General features: G+C 31.7%; 1 protein-coding gene and 2 pseudogenes across 1 annotated transcript; all 3 read right to left on the reverse strand.

Moving 5' to 3' along the window:
• Nucleotides 1-659: 659 nt before the first annotated feature.
• On the reverse strand, nucleotides 660-1,007 carry LOC134280812 (actin, alpha skeletal muscle-like). Its single transcript, XM_062763264.1, has one exon. The coding sequence runs from the start codon at nucleotides 981-983 to the stop codon at nucleotides 660-662; it is 324 nt and encodes a 107-aa protein (XP_062619248.1). The 5' UTR covers nucleotides 984-1,007.
• Nucleotides 1,008-3,722: 2,715 nt separating this feature from the next.
• Nucleotides 3,723-7,201, reverse strand: LOC134280814 (actin, clone 302-like; annotated as a pseudogene).
• Nucleotides 7,202-11,263: 4,062 nt separating this feature from the next.
• Nucleotides 11,264-13,402, reverse strand: LOC134280811 (actin, cytoplasmic-like; annotated as a pseudogene).
• Nucleotides 13,403-19,978: the final 6,576 nt, after the last annotated feature.

The following is a 19,978-nucleotide window of genomic DNA, read 5'->3' on the forward strand; positions in this document are numbered from 1 at the left end:
TTACATTGAATTGTGCTACCTTTGTTCCCAAGAAGATAAATTGAAAAAAAGGAAATATAGTCCTATTCCAAATGAAAGCACACATCTCCACATGATTGCTAATAAGGATGATAAATTTCATGGTTGTTTTTGTTGTAAAAGTCGTTTTTCAGTGGTCTTTTATAATTCTAACAGTAAAGCATGTTGTAGCGACATTGTCGAATTCGTCTCTAAATGACTGAAGACTGACGCGGGATGACACTTTCCCGTCGCAATGAGACAAAACACCACACCAAATCAAATAATAAACACCAAGGAATGAACTTTTAAATTATTACGAGTACTCTATTATATCAAAAATATGAAAAGAAAGCACAAAAATCTTCAGTTAGGCTTTAGCGCGTTCATTTTCAATCATTAGAAGCTTACAACAATATAAGAGTAACAGTGACTGTGATGTCAAGTTTAGCGGAACGTTAAATGTCTATATTTTGGCGTCATAGATACAATCTTTCAAAAGTAAGGGGAAATCACATGTATTTCTAAAAGACTACTAAAAATACTAATAACATGTTTTTCTTTTTTCCCGTCTCTGGATATCACTGGAACAGCTGAGTTTATACACTTATAGTTATATGGAATGAATATATTCTGAACTGACCATCATCTGTGAAGAGCTCCTAGAAGCACTTTCTATACACAATGGAGGGACACGATTCGTCATATTCTTTCCTGCTGCTCCACATCTTTTTGGGGGTGGAAAGAGAGGCAAGGATAGAACCACCTATCCAGACGGAGTATTTCCTCGCAGATGGAGCAATAATCTTAATCTTCATTGTTGAAGGAGCTAAATCTTTAATTTCTTTCTGCATACGGTCGTTTATACTTGAGTACATTGTTGAACCGCCAGCTAATACTCTGTTGGCGTACACATCCTTAAGGATATCATTATCACATTTCATGATACTGTTGTATACCATTTCATGGATACCATCTGAATCCATTCCAAGGGAAGAGGGTTAAAACATGGCTTCTGTGCATCGGAATTGCTCCTTACGAATGAAACTCTGGAAGCTCGTAACTCTTCTCCAGAGATGAAGGACATCGGGTTACTGAAATAAACTCACTTATCCGAGATCAGGCTCGTATAAGTAGTCATATTTTGTCATAAAACGTTCTATACTTCAAAGGACTCCAGAAGAAATAAAAATTTTATAACTTTATGAAGCATATTGAATTTCTATAAAATATCAAAACATTCTGAGGACACCGTTTCTTGATCATAGTTGACAGAAAGTTCAGAACAGGAATATGTATCTTATTCACATAAACTTTTCCAGTCCATGGTATTTTTATTACAATGAAAGAGAATGTGTTACTGGATTTAGCATTTTTTTTTATATCTGTTGAACATTCACAACAAAAAACCAGAAAAAGAAGAATAAAATTCGCATTTATTTAAATTATGAATTAGTTTTCTTACCTGCTATTTGTTACTATTGGTATTTAGTTTTATCTCCAGTACAAAAATGCTACCACTACCTCGGTTAACCCTTTATATATTTAATATAAATATAGTGTAGGGTGATACTATACCATTTGAAACATTATATCCAAAATGAATTGATATCAGCAAAAATGAATATTTTGTTTGTACATTTACTAAACTGTATGAAAAATATAAATCGTTGAAATGTTAGAAAGATTTATTTTATTATTTGTTAGCCTTAAATATTATTTGAATATTCAAACATTTAAACCACTGTCATCTCTTTAACAACGACTTTCCTTATAAGATGGGATGGACTTTGTAACTGTTGCTTGTAGTATTAGTCTTCAAACTGATATTGATATTAGAGACATTTCATGGCATATTGAAAAGAAATTTTTAACCTAAAACGTGTTCTAAATATGAAAGTAACTAGTTATGGAAATGAAAATGTGGAATGGAAAGGCAATGTATGGGAAAACAAACTGTAGAAATATGTAACTGACTGCGTAGCGATATTAGTTCATTTAATTGTAAAGACCGTGTTAAAAATATCAAAAGAAAACATGTATGTAATGCTATCTATTTCAAATATGAATTTGCAGCATTTGTCTTTGCTTTTTAGGACAGATGATACAAACAAACTTTTGACATTTTTTTTATATCGGCTTGGGTCATAATTCAAATAATAAAATGAAGTTTTCACTGCATTGTTTTTATTTTTTTTTCAAAATTGGACAAAAATCGAATTTGCAGTGAAAATATTTTATAGAATAATAAGAATGGTTTCAGAATGGTAGAATTTTGAATATCACAAAAGGTTTGAAATTTCTTTAAATTCTAGAAATTAATTATTTGAATCATTTTCTTTGGTATTGGGTAAGAAAATATATACCAATCCAAGCATTTTTTTTGGTATCATTTGTCCTTATTAAATACAACTTGGAGGGTTTTTTAACTTTAAGAAAAAGAAATGTATGCATTCTCTTGAAAAAAAAAAACAGTCCCCTATTTTCAGATTAGATGTTAATTAACATTATAAATACCTTCTTTCGTGAACAATACTGTCGAGTCCTATCTTGAAAGCTTGGGCAAGAGGTTTGTTCGCAGTCTCTGAACACACGCAGTACCTTATTTTTGGGTGGAGTATGCATACAGATAAAATGCTACATACTATTATATTTTATTAATTCCAGTAATCATCATTTTTTTACGCAAATAAATCTCTAGAATACGTGTTTTATATATGTTGGCTGCACTTTGCAGCAACGTGTTGAAAAAAATAATACAAGAAAACATGCAAGTTCTAAATGTTTAGAGATTAATCGGTGCAAAATGCAATTAAAATTTACCAAAAAAATTTCATAACCAGGTGAATACCGTTAACTCTTGAAAAATTGCCAGAAACTTTTTTTTGCGGCACCTTGAGTAAGGGGATTTCTAAGAAAGTTCGTGTGGCACTAGGATGCATGTTTATCTTTGGTCGTGTGAATTCAAAGTAACGTTTTTGAATAAAAGCGATGGTTAAATCAAGGAGAGTAATATGCAACAATAAACATAATTTAACTTTCCAAAAAGATAACATGAAAGAGGATAATTAATATTCTTATCTTGTTATCATAAGGAACAAAACAATGGAACTGAAGCATGATATGATATTATACACAAAATATTCGAGTTTTTACTTTAAATGTTTGTCTTAGCTCCTTTTAAATGATTGTCTATTAATGAACTAAATCACTTTAAATATTCAACTAAAATGTCGTATCTTGGTAGTATGAAAAACAAAACAATGGGACTGACACAAACATCTAAGCTAAAAGTAGGAAAGAAATTCGGGATTTCGCAATGGTAAGATCAGCATAGAAATCGAAAATAAACCCCGAAAACACAAAATTTTAATCAGAATATTTAACACCAACGGAAATTCTCTCTTTCTTGACAGCTTTACTCTGAGGAGAGTTTTCTTGATATTAATTATCACCTCAGGCGCTGCTCTGGATGAACATAAAAACAGGTATTTCATGGAAGAACAGTATACATGGAAGCAAATGATATAAAACACCGCATATTCGATGAAGATATTAATCGTATTATTTGAGCATTAATTTGATATTCGACAAAGCTTGGTATTGAATAAAAAACACAAAATATAAGTTTTTCCAAAGCAAAGCCATTGTTACAAACAACTAAAATATTACATTTATGCAAAGTAACTTTGAATGATGATATCGTAAATTACAGCAAATATTTTGTTTGCATAGAATGATAATAACGATTATGTCAATTATTATTCAAGGCGATCTTCAACGAAATTTGAAGCATGTTCTAATGTTTGCCTGATTCTAATATAACAATCATTTCATAATAAACAGCAAACATTACATAGACTAATGGGAAAAAAATCAAAGCTCTAACGTAAGCTAAGGCGTATCAAGGAGCAAATATATCATGTACAGAGCAGTATAAAAGTTCAGTATGTTTACAATTTATTTACATAACATGAATAACCAAAAAACTTATTTTAGTTTTAAAAAGTGTTTTGAAAAGCATGGTAAGGTAAGTGAAGGGATTAAATATCTTATTGGTGTATAAAGCATATGCTTAAAAAAATTCATACATAAATTAAATTGTAAGCATGCCAAAAACTTCCAAGAATAGATAAATTTGATTTTCAAAAATCTGATGTACTGTTTTGACAAGAATGAAGTACTGGTAATTTAGAAAGAGAATAGTTCTTTAAAGTCTGATTTAGCAAAATTGTTGGAGACTAAGATAACTTAAAAGCACTTTCTGTGCACGATAGAAGGACCGAATTCGTCATATTCTTGCTTGCTGATCCAAATTTGTTGAAAGGTTGAGAAAGAGGTCAGGATAGAACAGCCCTTCCAGACGGAGTACTCCCTTTCAGGTGGAGCGATGATCTTAATCTTCATTGTTGAAAGAGCTAAAGCTGCGATTTCCTTGTGCAGACGATCAGCAAAACCCGGAAACATGGTTGTTCCGCCCGATAAAACCGTATTTGCGTAAAAGTCCTTTCGAAGATCAACATCACATTTCATTATGCTATTGAAGATAGTTTCATGCAAACCAACAGATTCAAGTCCAAGGAAAGAGGGTTGGAACAGGACTTCAGGGCACCGAAATCTTTCGTTACCAATGGTGATAACCTGTCCATCAGGAAGGTCATAATTCTTCTTATGTGTTGTGGATTTTGAACTTGTTTGCATATCCTCTTCAAAATCCCTAGCAACAAAGCACAATTTCTCTTTAATGTCTCTTACAATTTCTCTTTCAGCTGTGGTTGTAAAGTAATAACCACGTTCTTTGAAAATTCTCATAAGATATTCGGTGAGTTCCCGTCCAACAAGATCTATTCTCATGACGGCGTGTGGAAGGGCGAAGCCCTCTTAAATTGGTACTGTGTGCGTGACACCGTCTCCAGAGTCGAGTACAATTCCAGTTGTACGACCGGAAGCATACAAAGCGAGTACGGCTTGTATTTCCACGTACAAGCATGGAACATTGAATTTTTCAAACATAATCTGTGTCATTTTTTCTCTGTGAGCCTTTGGGTTAAGTGGGGGTTCAGTCAAAAGAATAGGGTGTTCTTCTGGGTTTGCACGGAGTTCATTGAAGAACGTTTGATTCCAGATCCTCTCCACGCCTTCCCAATCGGTTATAATACCGTGTTCGATTGGGAATTCGAGGGTGAGAATGCCCCTTTTACTCTGAGCTTCCTCTCCTACATAGTTGTCTTTCTGTTCTTTGCCAACTATCACTTCCTAAAATTAATTCATTTTAAAACAAGCTTGAGGTGATTTTATGTGCTCTTGATACAAGAGAATGATATATCATAAAAAAGATTATAAAACAGGCCCATTGTTTTCTAATACAATATTTATAAAACTAGTGTTAATTTCACCGGGAACCGTTACAGATGTTCCCCTACCCCCTTCTACATTTCCTGCAAGTTTTATCAAATTAGGCAAATCTGCAGTTCAATAATCCTACAGAATTTTCATACAAGCATTGACAAATCAGATTTCAGCTTACGTGATTATCCTTGTTTGTAGATATTTCACATATATTTCATCGATAATAGACAAACATACCTATGTTTGAAATTTCAAAGATATGGAGAACCAAGAAAGTTATAGTCATGTTAAGGTCATACACAATGTAGTTTGAACTTTATTGGGTTCTCTCCTGGAGTTGAAGAGTTCCACTAGATAAAGGACCCGTGTGCAATACCTTTAATGTCTATATATGGATTCTTACACCCCTTCTAAAACAATTTTTGATGAAAAAAGATTGGGAATTTATGTTTTGTAATTTTTGTGCATTTTTCTTTGACTAATGCAAAAATTTCCACAATCTGACATCTTTTCAAAACCCCTGGTAACGCATGCTGATTTTTTTTTTCTAAGAACATGTAATGTTATTGTAAGTTTAAATTTAGAATGTCCTGAAAATTTATCAGTAGTTGAGATATATTGCGTATGTCTTTGAGTTTAAGCCAATCAAATTGCAACATACGTGCATGCGCATGATTTCATAAAAAAATTCTTTTGAACTCCATATATATAATTCATGAGTATGTTATATCTATATAATTTCAATGCATTTTGTCAAAAAAACAAGAAAGATATTGCAAGGTCTGTTTCAGTCAATCAGAGAGATGTGCACGCGCATGCTCGTAAGTTCATGCTGTTTGATCACAGCATCGTGTCTACAGTATTAACATGTCCTTATATTATTATTGTGAGATTTAAAGCACTTCATAAAAAATTGTGAAAGTAATATAAGATTTATTAATCATTTTACGTGATGCACGTGCTCGAACATGCAAGCCCGTGTGCGCAAAATAACGTTCGTTCTTCAAATCTAGATAACATTTCTATCAACCTTGAAAAGTTTTCACCTCAACTGGACGAGTAGTATGAGATCATAAGAGGCAAATAAGTACATATGAAGACAAATAAAAAATAAAAGAAGAATAATAATAAGAAGAAACAGCGTAAAAACAATATGTTCCTTAACTTCGCTTAGGGAACATAATTAAGAGATATTGAACTGGTTTTCCCTCAAACATCAACATACATATAATATCTCTGAAACTTTGGTGCATTAATATGTACTTTGATACATTTTCATATTATAAATCAAATAATATAATAATACGATATTTAGAATACTTTATCCTACATGAGCTCACATATGACCTTATATGTATTATTTAAAAACATAGTATTTGTTTGAAGTCAATTATAAAAGAAACTGAGAATAGAAAAATGGAAGACACGTAATATGGGGATTAAAATATTATATACATTAAACATTAAATATATTGTATATCAAAAGAAATAATGATTTTAAAATCTTCAAAATAGTTCAAAACAAAGACATATTCATAATAAATTTATTTTTACCTGATACCTGGGGTGTTCAACTATGGAGGAAAACACGACAGGGCCTCGTCCCCGGCAAATCCAGCTTTACACATTCCAGATCCATTGTCGATAACTAATGCTGCTACGTCTTCGTCACCCATTCTTCAGATTTTGAAAGATTTTCTAATGTCTTTTTACAAACATAATATTCTTGGTACACTTATAGTCAGATCGCGTATTGTTTATTTTTATCTTAGATTCAACACTTTTATTTCAAGTTATCAATGACATCCGAAATAATGACCTTCACATGTACTTGGAATTCACGATAAGTTTGGGGTTGGTGAATTCTACGAAATTAAAGGGAACGTTTAGTTAGAATTTTAATTTCTATATATAAACTGTACCTCTCATACAAAAAAAAAAAAGAAAAAAAGTGCATCTTATAACACGACATTGCTGATAAAATGGGCAACAGCAACTGAATTGGATTTTGACTGGTTTATTGGAGAAGCATGGAGAAACCTTATGCCATGGCTGCTGCTTTAGTGTCTTTTTACTTTATAATTACGTAAAAACAAATGGCAGTATCAGGTAAATTTCTTTAATGATATTCAATGAATGATTATTAAAATAAATTATTCTAGACCCGACATTTCCTTCAATCTGATACAACAAAATATAGAACAAAAGCCAAAATAAAATTCTTGGAAATAAATTTCATCTTTTTTTTTAAAAAAAATAATATTGCCCTTAAATTGATATGCATAACAAAATCAGATAGCGAATTTTGAAGGCTCCTTTTGAAGGAATGCGATATGATAAGACTGACAATTTTGTCATCTAATTTAAGAAATGCACAATATCAAAAATCAAGTTACAATTGTGCTACATGATTGTTCCTTTTACTTATAAAATGTTTCGAATAGAATAAAGACGAGAAAATATAAAGGAATTTTAATAATGATACCCCTTGACCTTCATTTCGTGCGCTCCTATAGTGTTTTTTTTTGTATGGTGAATGATGATTAATGATAAATCTAGTACATTCAGGCTTGCATATCTTTTTCATTATAGCCTTACTATTATGATCTCTGCATTTATTTTTTTCTCTTTTATGTCCTTTTTTAACAAATGTGAAAATAAAGTTAAATTAACATAAAAATAAGAAAGCTTTTGATTTTCTGTCTATAAATTGTTACATGTACATGTAATAAAGGTTTTTTGTTTAAGTGCAGACCTTCTAATGATTCTTTTGGTTTCAGTTATTTTTTATTTGTTTCCTATTTTCTCAGATTCGTTTGAATACTCATACCTTACAAAATTCCCAATGGAAAATAGGTAAATTTTCTGAGTTAACAGATGTTTCAAACTTTTCCAAAATATTGAAATAAATATTTGCATTCATTTGCCTTCAACTCAAGGTTTCCATTCTCATGTCGATAGGATTCCATGAGGTTGGAATAAAATACACCACAGAGTCCGACACACCACTTTGATATTTAGATATTTTACTTGAAAAAGACGTCAATGATAATTTTACATCCAAGCTCTTTGACAAACGTGATAGTTTCAACTTTTCAATCGTCAACTTCCCTTACTTCCACAGCAATAATTTTGCCTTTATCACCTGCAAAACATTTGGGGTTCATAACTCCCAGTTGATTCAACATGCAGGAACATGCTATAGGCAACTTATCAACCGGCTAAAATCTTTTTCATTGAAAGAACTCAAATCTGCTATGTATTGAAGAAAATAAATGTATTAAATACGCTTTATTGATATTTTTTTCCTCAGCTCTCTTATATTGCACTATAATTATGATACTGAACCATTGTACACATTGCAAAACGTGGATAGGAAAAAAGGAGGTTTTCTTTTTCTTTTTTAATTTCAACGACGGATGCTCGTAAATGAAAATGATGTCATGCAGCCTTCAAAGTTTTATTTATTCAAATCTAGATTATATAATTAAACATTTATAAGGTCAATGCAATGGGGTAGTTGCAGGATAAATATACTATATAACGGTGATAAATATATCAATACATCATTATCATTTTGATATCCTATTTAAGTCTTCCTATTAATTTTATATAAAAGGGCATATTCATTATATGAATGTTTTCTTAATAAAACTTTAAGACAAATAAATTAAAGTTGTAATTATTCACAAATTTTCAAAAGATAATTTGCTCTTAAGTTTGCAATGACCTTATTCACGAACTAGTTTGCTAAATGAACGTTTTGAATACAAATTAGTATCATACAGGATTGTCTATTGAAGATATTTTTACAAAAAGTCAACAGTTCAATGGCGAAACAAACGATTCTAATCACTACATAAATCAAAGCTGCATTGTTGACGTTTTATTTTGCTCTGCTCTCAGTTTATATTTTTGAGTTTTATTATTGTTCAGTTCCAAGCTTTGAAATGGGGTATTCTTTCGCCTATAAATAAACAATATGAAGGTTTTGAACAATTTAATTAATGACACATTCTCTCAATTAGCTTTGAATCCTTGACACGTGTTTGCAAAAATATACATTCGTTGTGAAGGATATTCTAATTAAAAAAAAACAAACTAATTAACAAACTTTATAACCTAATTTACAGACTTTAAACAACTTTTTCTCTACATGAATGAAAACTACATCTGTGTAGACGGAAGTATGTTATACAGCACTCTGCAATAAAATGAAAACAAAGATAATGCAAGATAATCAGCATGAAAACTTGGGTCGCCATTCCACGCCGATACCACTGACAATAAATAAAGCAGCTAAGTGTTATCGAATGCAAGAAGTATACCTTGGTGCTGATTTCATAGATAGTAAAATCGAAATGTTGTATGCCTAATTACGTGTTATGTTCAGCGCCTAGTATTAAAAATAATAGTCACTGGTATTACGGATGCCTTTAAAACCGATATTTCTTGACATAGAAGGCATTGGCATTATAAGATACCCTAAACCCTCAAAGCCCTTGCTATAGGTTTAAATTTGAATTTAAGCTCTCCAGTGGTATAAAGTAAATGAAGTCTATTTATTTATTTGTTATGACATTCTTAATTTCAGGTTATAGGATCATCAGAGGTTAATATCCAAAAAAATAGCATGCATTATCAGGTTTTTTTTAAAGGATATCAATAAATGAAAATTCTTGGATGAATCAAAGAAAAATATAAGAAATGATAAACATATTTTCCGGTGTTTCTTTAATCAAAAACTGTTCAAGAAGAAGTGCACAACAGCATTATTTTGACATTAAAATACAGCAAACAGTTCCTTATAGAATTGAAACTCGTCAACCCCTTTGAAAAAGACAAAAATGTTTAAATATGTTGAGTATTTCCTTCATCCCATACCTTATGCTTTAAACATTTTCTTTCATATTGAATCTCAAGTCTTTAAAATTATTCTTTTAAGAGTGTAATATTTTTAGACCTGTTAGACCGTTTTTGCTTTTCTATTTTTTTAACTTTCTTAAAGTAATAATGATGTTCATGGGGAAGGAAAAGAGTAACACAACAGACAATAATAGCTTTTATATCTGGTAAATTTTCTTAGCAATACCAATTGACTGATGGCTTTTATTTCGAATCTTGCTCTTTGGCCATTAAACTGAAACGAGCTCACTTTTGATATCAGTAATAAGGTACGCGTACATGAGATCAAAAGAGATCTTGTCAGAGTTATTTGACCCCATAGACTACTGTCGACAAAAATATCCAGCATTATGTATATGACCTCTATCAATTTTGTCTCAAAGAAATGACCTGAAACATACGAATATGTAGCACACGATAGAATTTCAATAATTGTCCTTTTATATGTGAAATCATTTGATCGCCATTTACTGAAACATATTTCCTTCATTTTTATATCGGAATCAAATTCACATTAAACATAATCGAGAATGTCAAATACCATGACTATTTTTGTTCTTAAAATTAAATACAATAACTTTTTGAAATATCATAAGAAGTAGATAAAAAGAAGATACTACACATTGAAAAAAATGTATATGCTTCAGGAATTAAAATGCACATGAAGATATATGTTTCACTAAAATAAAATCTTGAATCGAGGGATCGATTAAAAACCGGAAGTGCTATTTGATAAAGCATCTACCCGTGGATAAAGCATAACTTTATCCCAGGAGTAGTATAAATGTATGCTTTGAAACAAAACACCAAAGGATTAATGCAGTCATAATTTCTGCAACATATTAAATGTATTGTAGGCACATAAGAGAGAAAACTTTTCGAGGTTCTAGTCAAAATCGAAATGTTCCGCCAAACAAACAAACTTTGAATAGTCATAAATGTCCATCACTAAAAATGCAACAAGGATCATGTATTTATAGTTAAGAGTTTGTGAATACAAAATTTATAAGTATTATGTCCTTACGGCAATATAAAAAGAATAGAATTGAAAACGATAAAATAAATAAACGGAGTATTTCTTCTCAGGTGGAGCGATGATCTTGATCTTCATTGTGGTCGGAGCCAAGGCAGTGATTGCTCTTTGCATGCGGTCAGCAAAACATGGGTACATACACGTAGTTGAACCACCAGACAAACTTTGTTAGCGTACAAGTCCTTAAGTATATCAACGTCGCATTTCATAATGCTGTTGTATGTCGTTTCATGTATACCAGAAGCTTCCATTCCACGGAACGATGGTCGGAACATGGCTTCTGGACAGCAGAATCGCTCGTTGCCAGTGATAATTACTTGACCATCAGGAAGCTGTCTGCATTTCTTGTTCAAATTCAACGGCAACGTAGCACAATTTCTCTTTAATGTCCCTAACAAATTCTTTCAGCTGTGGTTGTGAAAGAGTAACCACATTGTTTAAGAATTTTCATAAGATAAATCACGTCCAGCAAGATCCAATCTCATAATGGCGTGGAGAAGGACATAACCCTCATAAATGGGTACTGTGTGGGAGACGCCGTCTCTAGAGTTGAGTATAATTCCATTTGTATGATCAGAGGCATAGAAGGAGAGTTATGCTCGGATGGCAACGTACATGGCTGGAGAATTGAATTTTTTGAATATTATCTGTGTCATCTTTTCTCTGTTGGCCTTTGATTTGAGTGGGGCTTCAATTAAAAGGAACATGATGTTCCTCTGGGGCAAGATGGAATTCATTGTAGAACTATGTATGATTCCAGATCGCCTCCATATCGTCCCAGTTGGTAACAATACCCTTTTCAATTGGATACTTAAGAGTGAGAACTCCCCTTTTGCTCTCGGCATCGTCTCCTACATAGATTTTGTTTGAATTCCTGCCGACTGTAACATCCTGTAAAGCATTACTGTTTTTAATATAAATGAATGTATATATTTACAGAAGAGAAATGATATTTAGATGTAAGGGTGAAAATACCTACTCATCTGACCTCGTCCCCGAGTTGACTGCCCAGATAATAATCAACCAAAAAGTCGTGAAATGTCCAAATTAAAAACGTTGGTTAATTTGCAATACATTTACTTTAAGAAAAAATGAAAAAAGACAATCTTTGCTGTCAAATTTCAATGTAAAAAAAATGTCTAAATACTAAATAACGATTTAAATCAAAAAGTATTTTAACTGAGGTACACGTCGAAAAAAAAAATTAAAAGAACTTAAAACAAAATTATGGAAGATCTCAGCTTTGAACAAGAAGTTAAATTCCTTAATGGTCATCTGAGTATCATACGAAAATTTAGCAGATCCGTAGAGTATAAATATAATGTTGAAGATAACGTTCTGTTTACCATGGCCAAAAGCATGAGAAGTACGATAATCAGGTTCAACAAAATAATTATATTGTATTCAGTTAAACTCATAAAGAACTTTATTCGGTAATAACCAATATTTGCCCCCCAAATCAAACTTTGATGGAGATATATTTAATTAAGTTCTTAAACAGGGGAGTATATGCTGAATTCAAAGCACTGAATATTTTCATAAGTAATGACGTCATATGTACGTAATGACGTCACAAACATGACATAAATTTCAGTATTTTATGAATTTTACAGAAAAATGTAAATATTTCGTCGATATTTTGAGTAAAAGTCACCGAGCGCATGTGTGTTCAGGATCAATATTTTGATATAATGTGTAGAATGAAAATATCAATGAAATATGTCAATATTTTTTCTGAACAAACTTGCGCTCTATAAATTTTAAAGCTAAAATTGTTGAAATTTTGTCCATTTTGTCCTCTCTCTGAAAAAGGATATAAAATCGGACTAGTTTGTGACGTCATAAAAACAAAAATTGTGAATACACTGCTTTGAAACTATAATATTTTCTGTTAATTTATATTTCTCATACAATTTATTGAATTCAGCACATTTCAGGAAGTTTTCAAAATTTGACTTTTGTGGGGGCAAATATATGCAATATACCGCATATAGTTCTTTAGTTATAACATATCTCCCGTTTATTTGTATTACTATCACCCTGCAAATAAGTGATTCTTAATTATTTCTAATTCCATAGATTAAAGCTGAACACGACTCGTAAATAGGCATACGCCATTTTCGACAGCATTATCTAAGATACATCAATACTAGGGTATACTCGTCGCATTCGTTACACCTGACTGCTTTATTGTCACGGGTATCGGCGTGGAATGGCGACCCATGTTTGTGCTGGTTATCTTGCATAACACTACCTTTGTTTATATTTTATTGCAGTTACTTTTATCTGTGTTGTTTGTATACTGCACTGACTTGTACAACTACGAGGGTTGTCCCGTAAAATCGTGGACAAGTTGTCTAGTGTGAAAAATAAACATCATTGAGTTCTGAAATTTTCACTATTATTTAGTACATATTTTAGTAATATACATAGCAAATTTCAGATAAATATATGCATAAATAAACAAATTATGAGATTTTATGCCATGTATTGTATCACCTTACGGCGCATGGATTATAACGTCAAAGTGTCTAAATCAGCGTCATGTTTTTTCTTTTCTGAAAATGTGGGTCCGACTTAAATTTAGGAATTTCATTGATACACATTCTTTAGTCTCCATAAACAGTCGAAGAACCAATATTGGCATCATCATGCGATCTTCTGAGGATTCATTAGTAAGTTACGGACAATATTCTCACCATCATTCAACTAATAGAAAATCTCATATCGGCGGTCTACTGTGACAGGGTCTTTTGCTATAACAATAGGAGTTTGTCCCTATGTTTTGTACTCCCCAGGGTCTCGATCAAAAAAGACTTCGCTAAGAAAACTCCCATTTCATTTGTATATTTAAGACACGGTTATATTTTTATTATCTTTTTTCTTCTATGGTCATTTCAAGTCTCTTAAGGTGTCGTTACAACATCGAAATAAAACTGAACTGCTCTTCGGTGCGCCGTAACGTCATAAAACGTCGCCATTTTTCGTGTGTTGTGTTTACCACTTTCTCATTTCGAATGCTCGAGAAACTGCCAAAAATTAACCAAATGCCTTGAAATTTTTTTTACAAAGACTGTCAAAATTGATTGTGGAATCGAATTAGGATAATTTTAATATAAATCATCTGTATTTAAAACTTTTATTTTGAATTCAAACTTGTGTATTCTTTAATAAAACCTTGGTTCCTTGACCGTGCGCCGTAGGACAATACCCCGTGCTCATTTAAGCATAATAAAATCTTTATATTTGCCTATATTTTATCAAAAAAATTATCGTGCACTTAAATATGATAAATTAACATTTACTGAAATTTTCAGCTTAGTGCGCCCATTACTTTTCGAGAAAAACGTTTTGTCCACGATTTTATGGGACAACCCTCGTATAATTGTAAATTTATTTGGTATCTTATTTTCCTGCATTAGACAAAGTATTACGTTATTATCCTCGCTACCGAGTTCAGTATAGCATACGTCCGTCTACACCGGTGTCGACTGATTACACTGAACAGTGACCAAGTTTTGCCCTATTTATAGGCGTCTACAGAGTAGCGAGACTCGGAAACAAAACTGGCGGACAGATTACTTTTACGAATCGTGTTCAGCTTTAACTTCTCAGATAGGCCTTTCTTCTTGGTATTTGAAGAACATCGACAAGATAACACATTTGTGTCTTGTTCTTATTTATCTATTATCTGATCAATAAAACTATGGGGGTACTTTTTTGAATTTTACAGTTATTTCGATAAAACCTTGTATATTCTCCTATTCTATTATCCATTCAAATACCTTATTGATCATGAATTATGTTTAACACGGTTAAAAAAACTAAAATTGTATAGCAAGGAGGAATAACTCTCTCAGTAGAATACAAAATTTATGGACGACTGACTAAGACCAGAACACTAGCCATGCATCAAGTTGAGACTCCTAACTTCTCGTATCCCCCCCCCCAAAGAAAAAAATTATCGAAACCGTTGAGTAACGCAAAATATCCCCTTATACAATATTTAGAGGATGCAAACTATAGTTTTATGGAAATTGTGGCAGGGAAATTAAATCAATTCATTGTATTTATTTGAAAAAGTAAGTTTTTGCTATGCTTAACAACCGCTAATAATTATTGGGTGTTTTGATTTTTTCAGATGGACAGATAAAAATTTCATGAAACAATTTGCAGATGTCAACCCAAATTTACTCCATTGTTTTACAGAAACAGCTACGCGTATTGCACTGTTGAATACGAATCTTGACGGTGCGACCGTTAAAGCATGCAAGTGCAAGTGCTAATGCTTTTTACGTCTAAACTGTCCATTGCATTACCAAAACAAAGCCTAAACAGTGTTGATTTTAATGAAGATTTTTTAAATTATTATTAATGTGCAGTATATCTATTAATCAAGGCACGTTTATTTTTCGATGAACTTTTGTTGTTACCGTTAGAGCGTAGTTTGCAGAAAAAGAAACTCTATGGAATGAATAGTCATTGATGAATGAATTAATAGCTGTAGTCCAATTTTTCTCTTTGCCCATATACGTTGCCGTTAATTAGAGATTGCAGTTACGAGCAAACCTATTTTTGGATACATTTTACAATTTGGATAATAATTATTGTGGATGAAATTTGCATCAATTGATCTTATTGCATTTATTCGGGGCCATATTTATCTTACAGATACGGTCATAATACACCCTAATTCCTTAACAATAATTAGTTCTGAATAATAGCCTTATTTTAATCAAATGATTGCATTGTAAAAAAATAGTTGTGGAATGAATCACAAAGAATAATTGAAATACTTTAAGGTCAAAAAATATTTGTGATCTCAGTTTTTCTTTGATATCTTTTGAAGAAAAATTATAAAGAAATATTAAGCGATTTTTAAAATGTAGTCCTAAAAGAAATCACGAACGTAAGCAATGAAGGAATCGTATTATATCTTTTTTATCTTATTAATAATCAATAAAATGCTTTCTTTGGTTGTTAGTACGGGAATTAATTTCGCAGCTGTTACAGAATAAAAAAATAACCCGCGTAAGTCAAAAATATATTGTTGTTTACATTTACACCTTAAGAAAAAAAATTTCAAAGTAAAATGAAATATGTTTATATTTATTATAGATGTGTATTCCGGTCTCCGTTATTTAGGGATGTCACTCGGTAAACTTGTTAAATCAACGATTTTTTTTAGAAGTATATTTTAGAAAAGTACTCATATAATGTGACTCAAAATCGCAGAGAAAATAGGGGGTCAGTGTGCATCTTACTGATCTGCGGTGCATTAATAAAGTTGACTCTTTTGCACTTAGATTTAAACTATTTGGTTAATTACTTTAACCTTTATAATATTTTATCAGATGTAACCATGACAATAAATACAATTTTATTTTAACTAAAATATTTGAATAATATTTATCATTGAACACATCTTGCAAATTAATGCGCGTGAATTATTGTGTGAGCTTTTTGCACCAAAAAAGTAACACATTTAGGGTATTAAAAAGCAAAATAGACAAATAAAACATGTTCTTTAATCAAGCTTTTACGACTTAGGTCCTGATCAGTCACACGTATCGCGTACTTTAAAATAATAAAAGAAATAGTTGGGGTCAGTGATGTTTATTCTGAAATATTAGTCAAAATAAGTGATTTTCAGGCGAAAAATGGTGTAAGTTTAATTTTGACTGCAGTCATATCTTCATTTTTTGGCAAAGTTTGTTGAAGGAAGGTGTAAAAGTTGTTCTAAAACTATAAATTAAGTATATCAACTATATCAAATATTCCTAGAAATATCATAACGGAAAATATATAAGTATATGAGGTTAAAGTTCCAGGATATTAAATTTAATAAATGTGCGGATTTGCAGAATTATCTGCGAAATATCCTTCCGCCACAAGAAAAGTCCCTCATAAATCTTGCTTCTTAGTAGATTGTTGAGCAGTTTTTTCCTTGCATGTTAAAACATCAACATTGTTGAATTGAAATGTGTTATAAAAATTTTAATTAAATGGATATTTTTGAAGAAAGAGGTTCTGCGTGAACTTTTCTAAAAAGCTGACGAGTGAAATACCTTAAAGAAAGAAAGGGCTCGAAGAACCGCTAGTTTATTTTTTTGTTTCTTTTAAGTTCTACAGATGTAACACAAATACCTTACTACAGTTACGACTGAAAAAAATACCATATTTAATTCAACTCTCAATTACTTTTTTAAGATGTATTACAAATAGTTCATATGTCTAAAAAAAATTTTAACTTGCCTGCATACATATTGACAATTTACGCAGCACCTGGAAGTTTTTAACGCGTGACTTTGACGCTATTGTCTTCGAAACATTCAAATTCAGGTTATCAGGCAGCAGAGGAAATTAAGCTGGTATTTCATAAAGAAAATTCCCTTGAATTCATTTCCGGAAATCTACATAGCATTTCCGACGATTTTTATTTCATTTTTAACAAATTTTTCTTTTCATATTCGAAATTCTTTTCATTTCTGGAATTCTTTTTGCAAGGTACCTCTTCGACAATTTTAATGTTTAACAAGGAAAGGGAAATGAAATTTTAAAAGAATTTATTTCACACATTATGTTCAAAATATAAATAAAAGCACAAAAATCTTGTATATAAACATATGTACATGTAACTCTTAGTATAGTTAAAAGAGTTCAATAAGGATGCAGTTTATTTATCTCATTTAATATTCACTAGATCAAATGTCAATGACTGCACTGAACTTATGTTCGAAACATTTCATATACAATACAGCACATGTATATAATTTATCCTTTAAAATGTTTCATATGTGTATCTTTCAGTCCTGCTTTTATCACTGAAAAGTTGAAAATTAAAAAAAATTGCAGAAATGAAACACAGCTATAAATTCAGAAGGTATTGCTATTTAAATGATTAACAACTGACATATGGTATGTTATTTGGTTAGTGATTTTAAATCGTGTAGATTTATTGGGTGGGGGCATAGAGATTTTAGATGAAAGATATGGAGAATAAACGAAAATTATTTAAGTTAGATCAAAAGTCCATTAAACAATACAAAACTGGAGAGGAGCTCCAAAACATCAGATGTGGGATCTGGTGCAGTCGAGGATTGAGCATCCCCTGCTGACTGGTCACATCCGCCATGTACTCGTTGTCGTGGTCGGGAATTACAGAAAAAACCGTCGACAATTCATTTTATCAATACACTAACAATTAATATGAAAAACGTTACAGACAATGAATTGAAATAAAGGTGCACAAATAGATACAAATATATACTTGAAGTGATTAAATTACCATATGACTCTTTTTTTTTATTAGAAATAACTTATGTTCACTCTTTTGTGCATGAATTTTACTTTGGTACTTCCTTTATTATGTTCCCCAAACGGAGTTTGGGAACATATTGTTTTTACTCGGTTTCTTATTATTATTATTATTAAGGTCTTCCGACTTCCTTCGGAAGACCTTATTGTTTTCCTTCTGTTTATTAAGGTCTTCCGACTTCCTTCGGAAGACCTTATTGTTTTTCTTCTGTTTTCTATTATTATTATTATTATTCTTTCTTCATAGTACAGCCGATATCTCAGCTATGCGTGAACGGATTTCAAAAATTTTTACAGGGATAGTGCATTATGTTAATATCTCCAGACGTGTTTTTCATTTTTTCAAAATTCACTTTTGTTCGAGATTTTTGGGGATTTTTGTATTTTTAAAATGGCATTTTGTCCAGAAGTTTTCTCAAGAACGGCTTAAGATATCAAAGTGAAACTCACAGAGGTGATAGAACATCGAACTCCGTTATGGTGAACGACCTTTATTTTTCGTTGTCGGCACTTCCGGTCGCAAACGGAAGTGAGTTCAAAAAGTCCCATTTTTCAACTTTTTTGTTTTTTGATATTTTTCTTTAGGATTTACGGAGTTAATAGAGTGCCGTATGAGAACTCTAAATATATGTTCAGTATCTTGATGCGTGCATATATTGAGAAGATATGACCGAACTAAACTTTGTCCTACTGTCGAGGGTTCGAATCCCGCCGGAGGCGTTTAAAAATATCTCTTTGTTTATGTCTTTTTTCAGTTGCAAACGACTTTTATCTCATTTATAACACGTATGGAATATTTTGCCGATTTTTAAAAGCTATTTTCTGAGATATTTTGAAGAATTCCTGTAATTATCATGATGTATGTTGAGAGACTGCTGTGAATAAACGTAAACAAAAAAAATACATTCTGAAATCTATTTCATGGGATGACGCAGCATAGAACTCTTACGAAAAGTCGGTCGGAAGACCGCTTGTTGCTTTAGCAACAAGAACGCATCTAGTTATTATTATTATTATTCCACTTTTCATAGTACAGGTCATATCTCAGCTGTGCGTGGACGAATTTCTACGATTTTTTCAGGGATGATGCATCTTGTGAATATCTCCAGGGGTGTCCCTCACTTTTTTGAAATTTTTCTCCGTTCGCGATTTTTGGGGAAATTTGTATTTTTTAAATGGAATTTTGTCGCAAAAAATTCTCGAGAACGGCAAAAGATATGAAACTGAAACTTACTGAGGTGATAGAACATCAATTGTAGATGTGTTGATCGACCTTAATTTTCCGTCGTTTTTACTTCCGGTCGCAAACGGAAGTGAATTCAAAAAGTCTAATTTTTCAACTTTTTTGTTTTTCAATATTTTTCTTTTGAATTTACA

This window comes from Saccostrea cucullata, unplaced genomic scaffold, assembly GCF_032062105.1.
Source record: "Saccostrea cucullata isolate Sc308-1 unplaced genomic scaffold, CSIRO_AGI_Scuc_v1 ctg5949, whole genome shotgun sequence".
Lineage (NCBI taxonomy): Eukaryota > Metazoa > Mollusca > Bivalvia > Ostreida > Ostreidae > Saccostrea > Saccostrea cuccullata.

Coding starts and splice junctions, on each gene's coding strand:
- LOC134280812 (XM_062763264.1), bottom strand. CDS start 983: ATGGATTCAGATGGTATCCATGAAATGGTATACAACAGTATCATGAAA.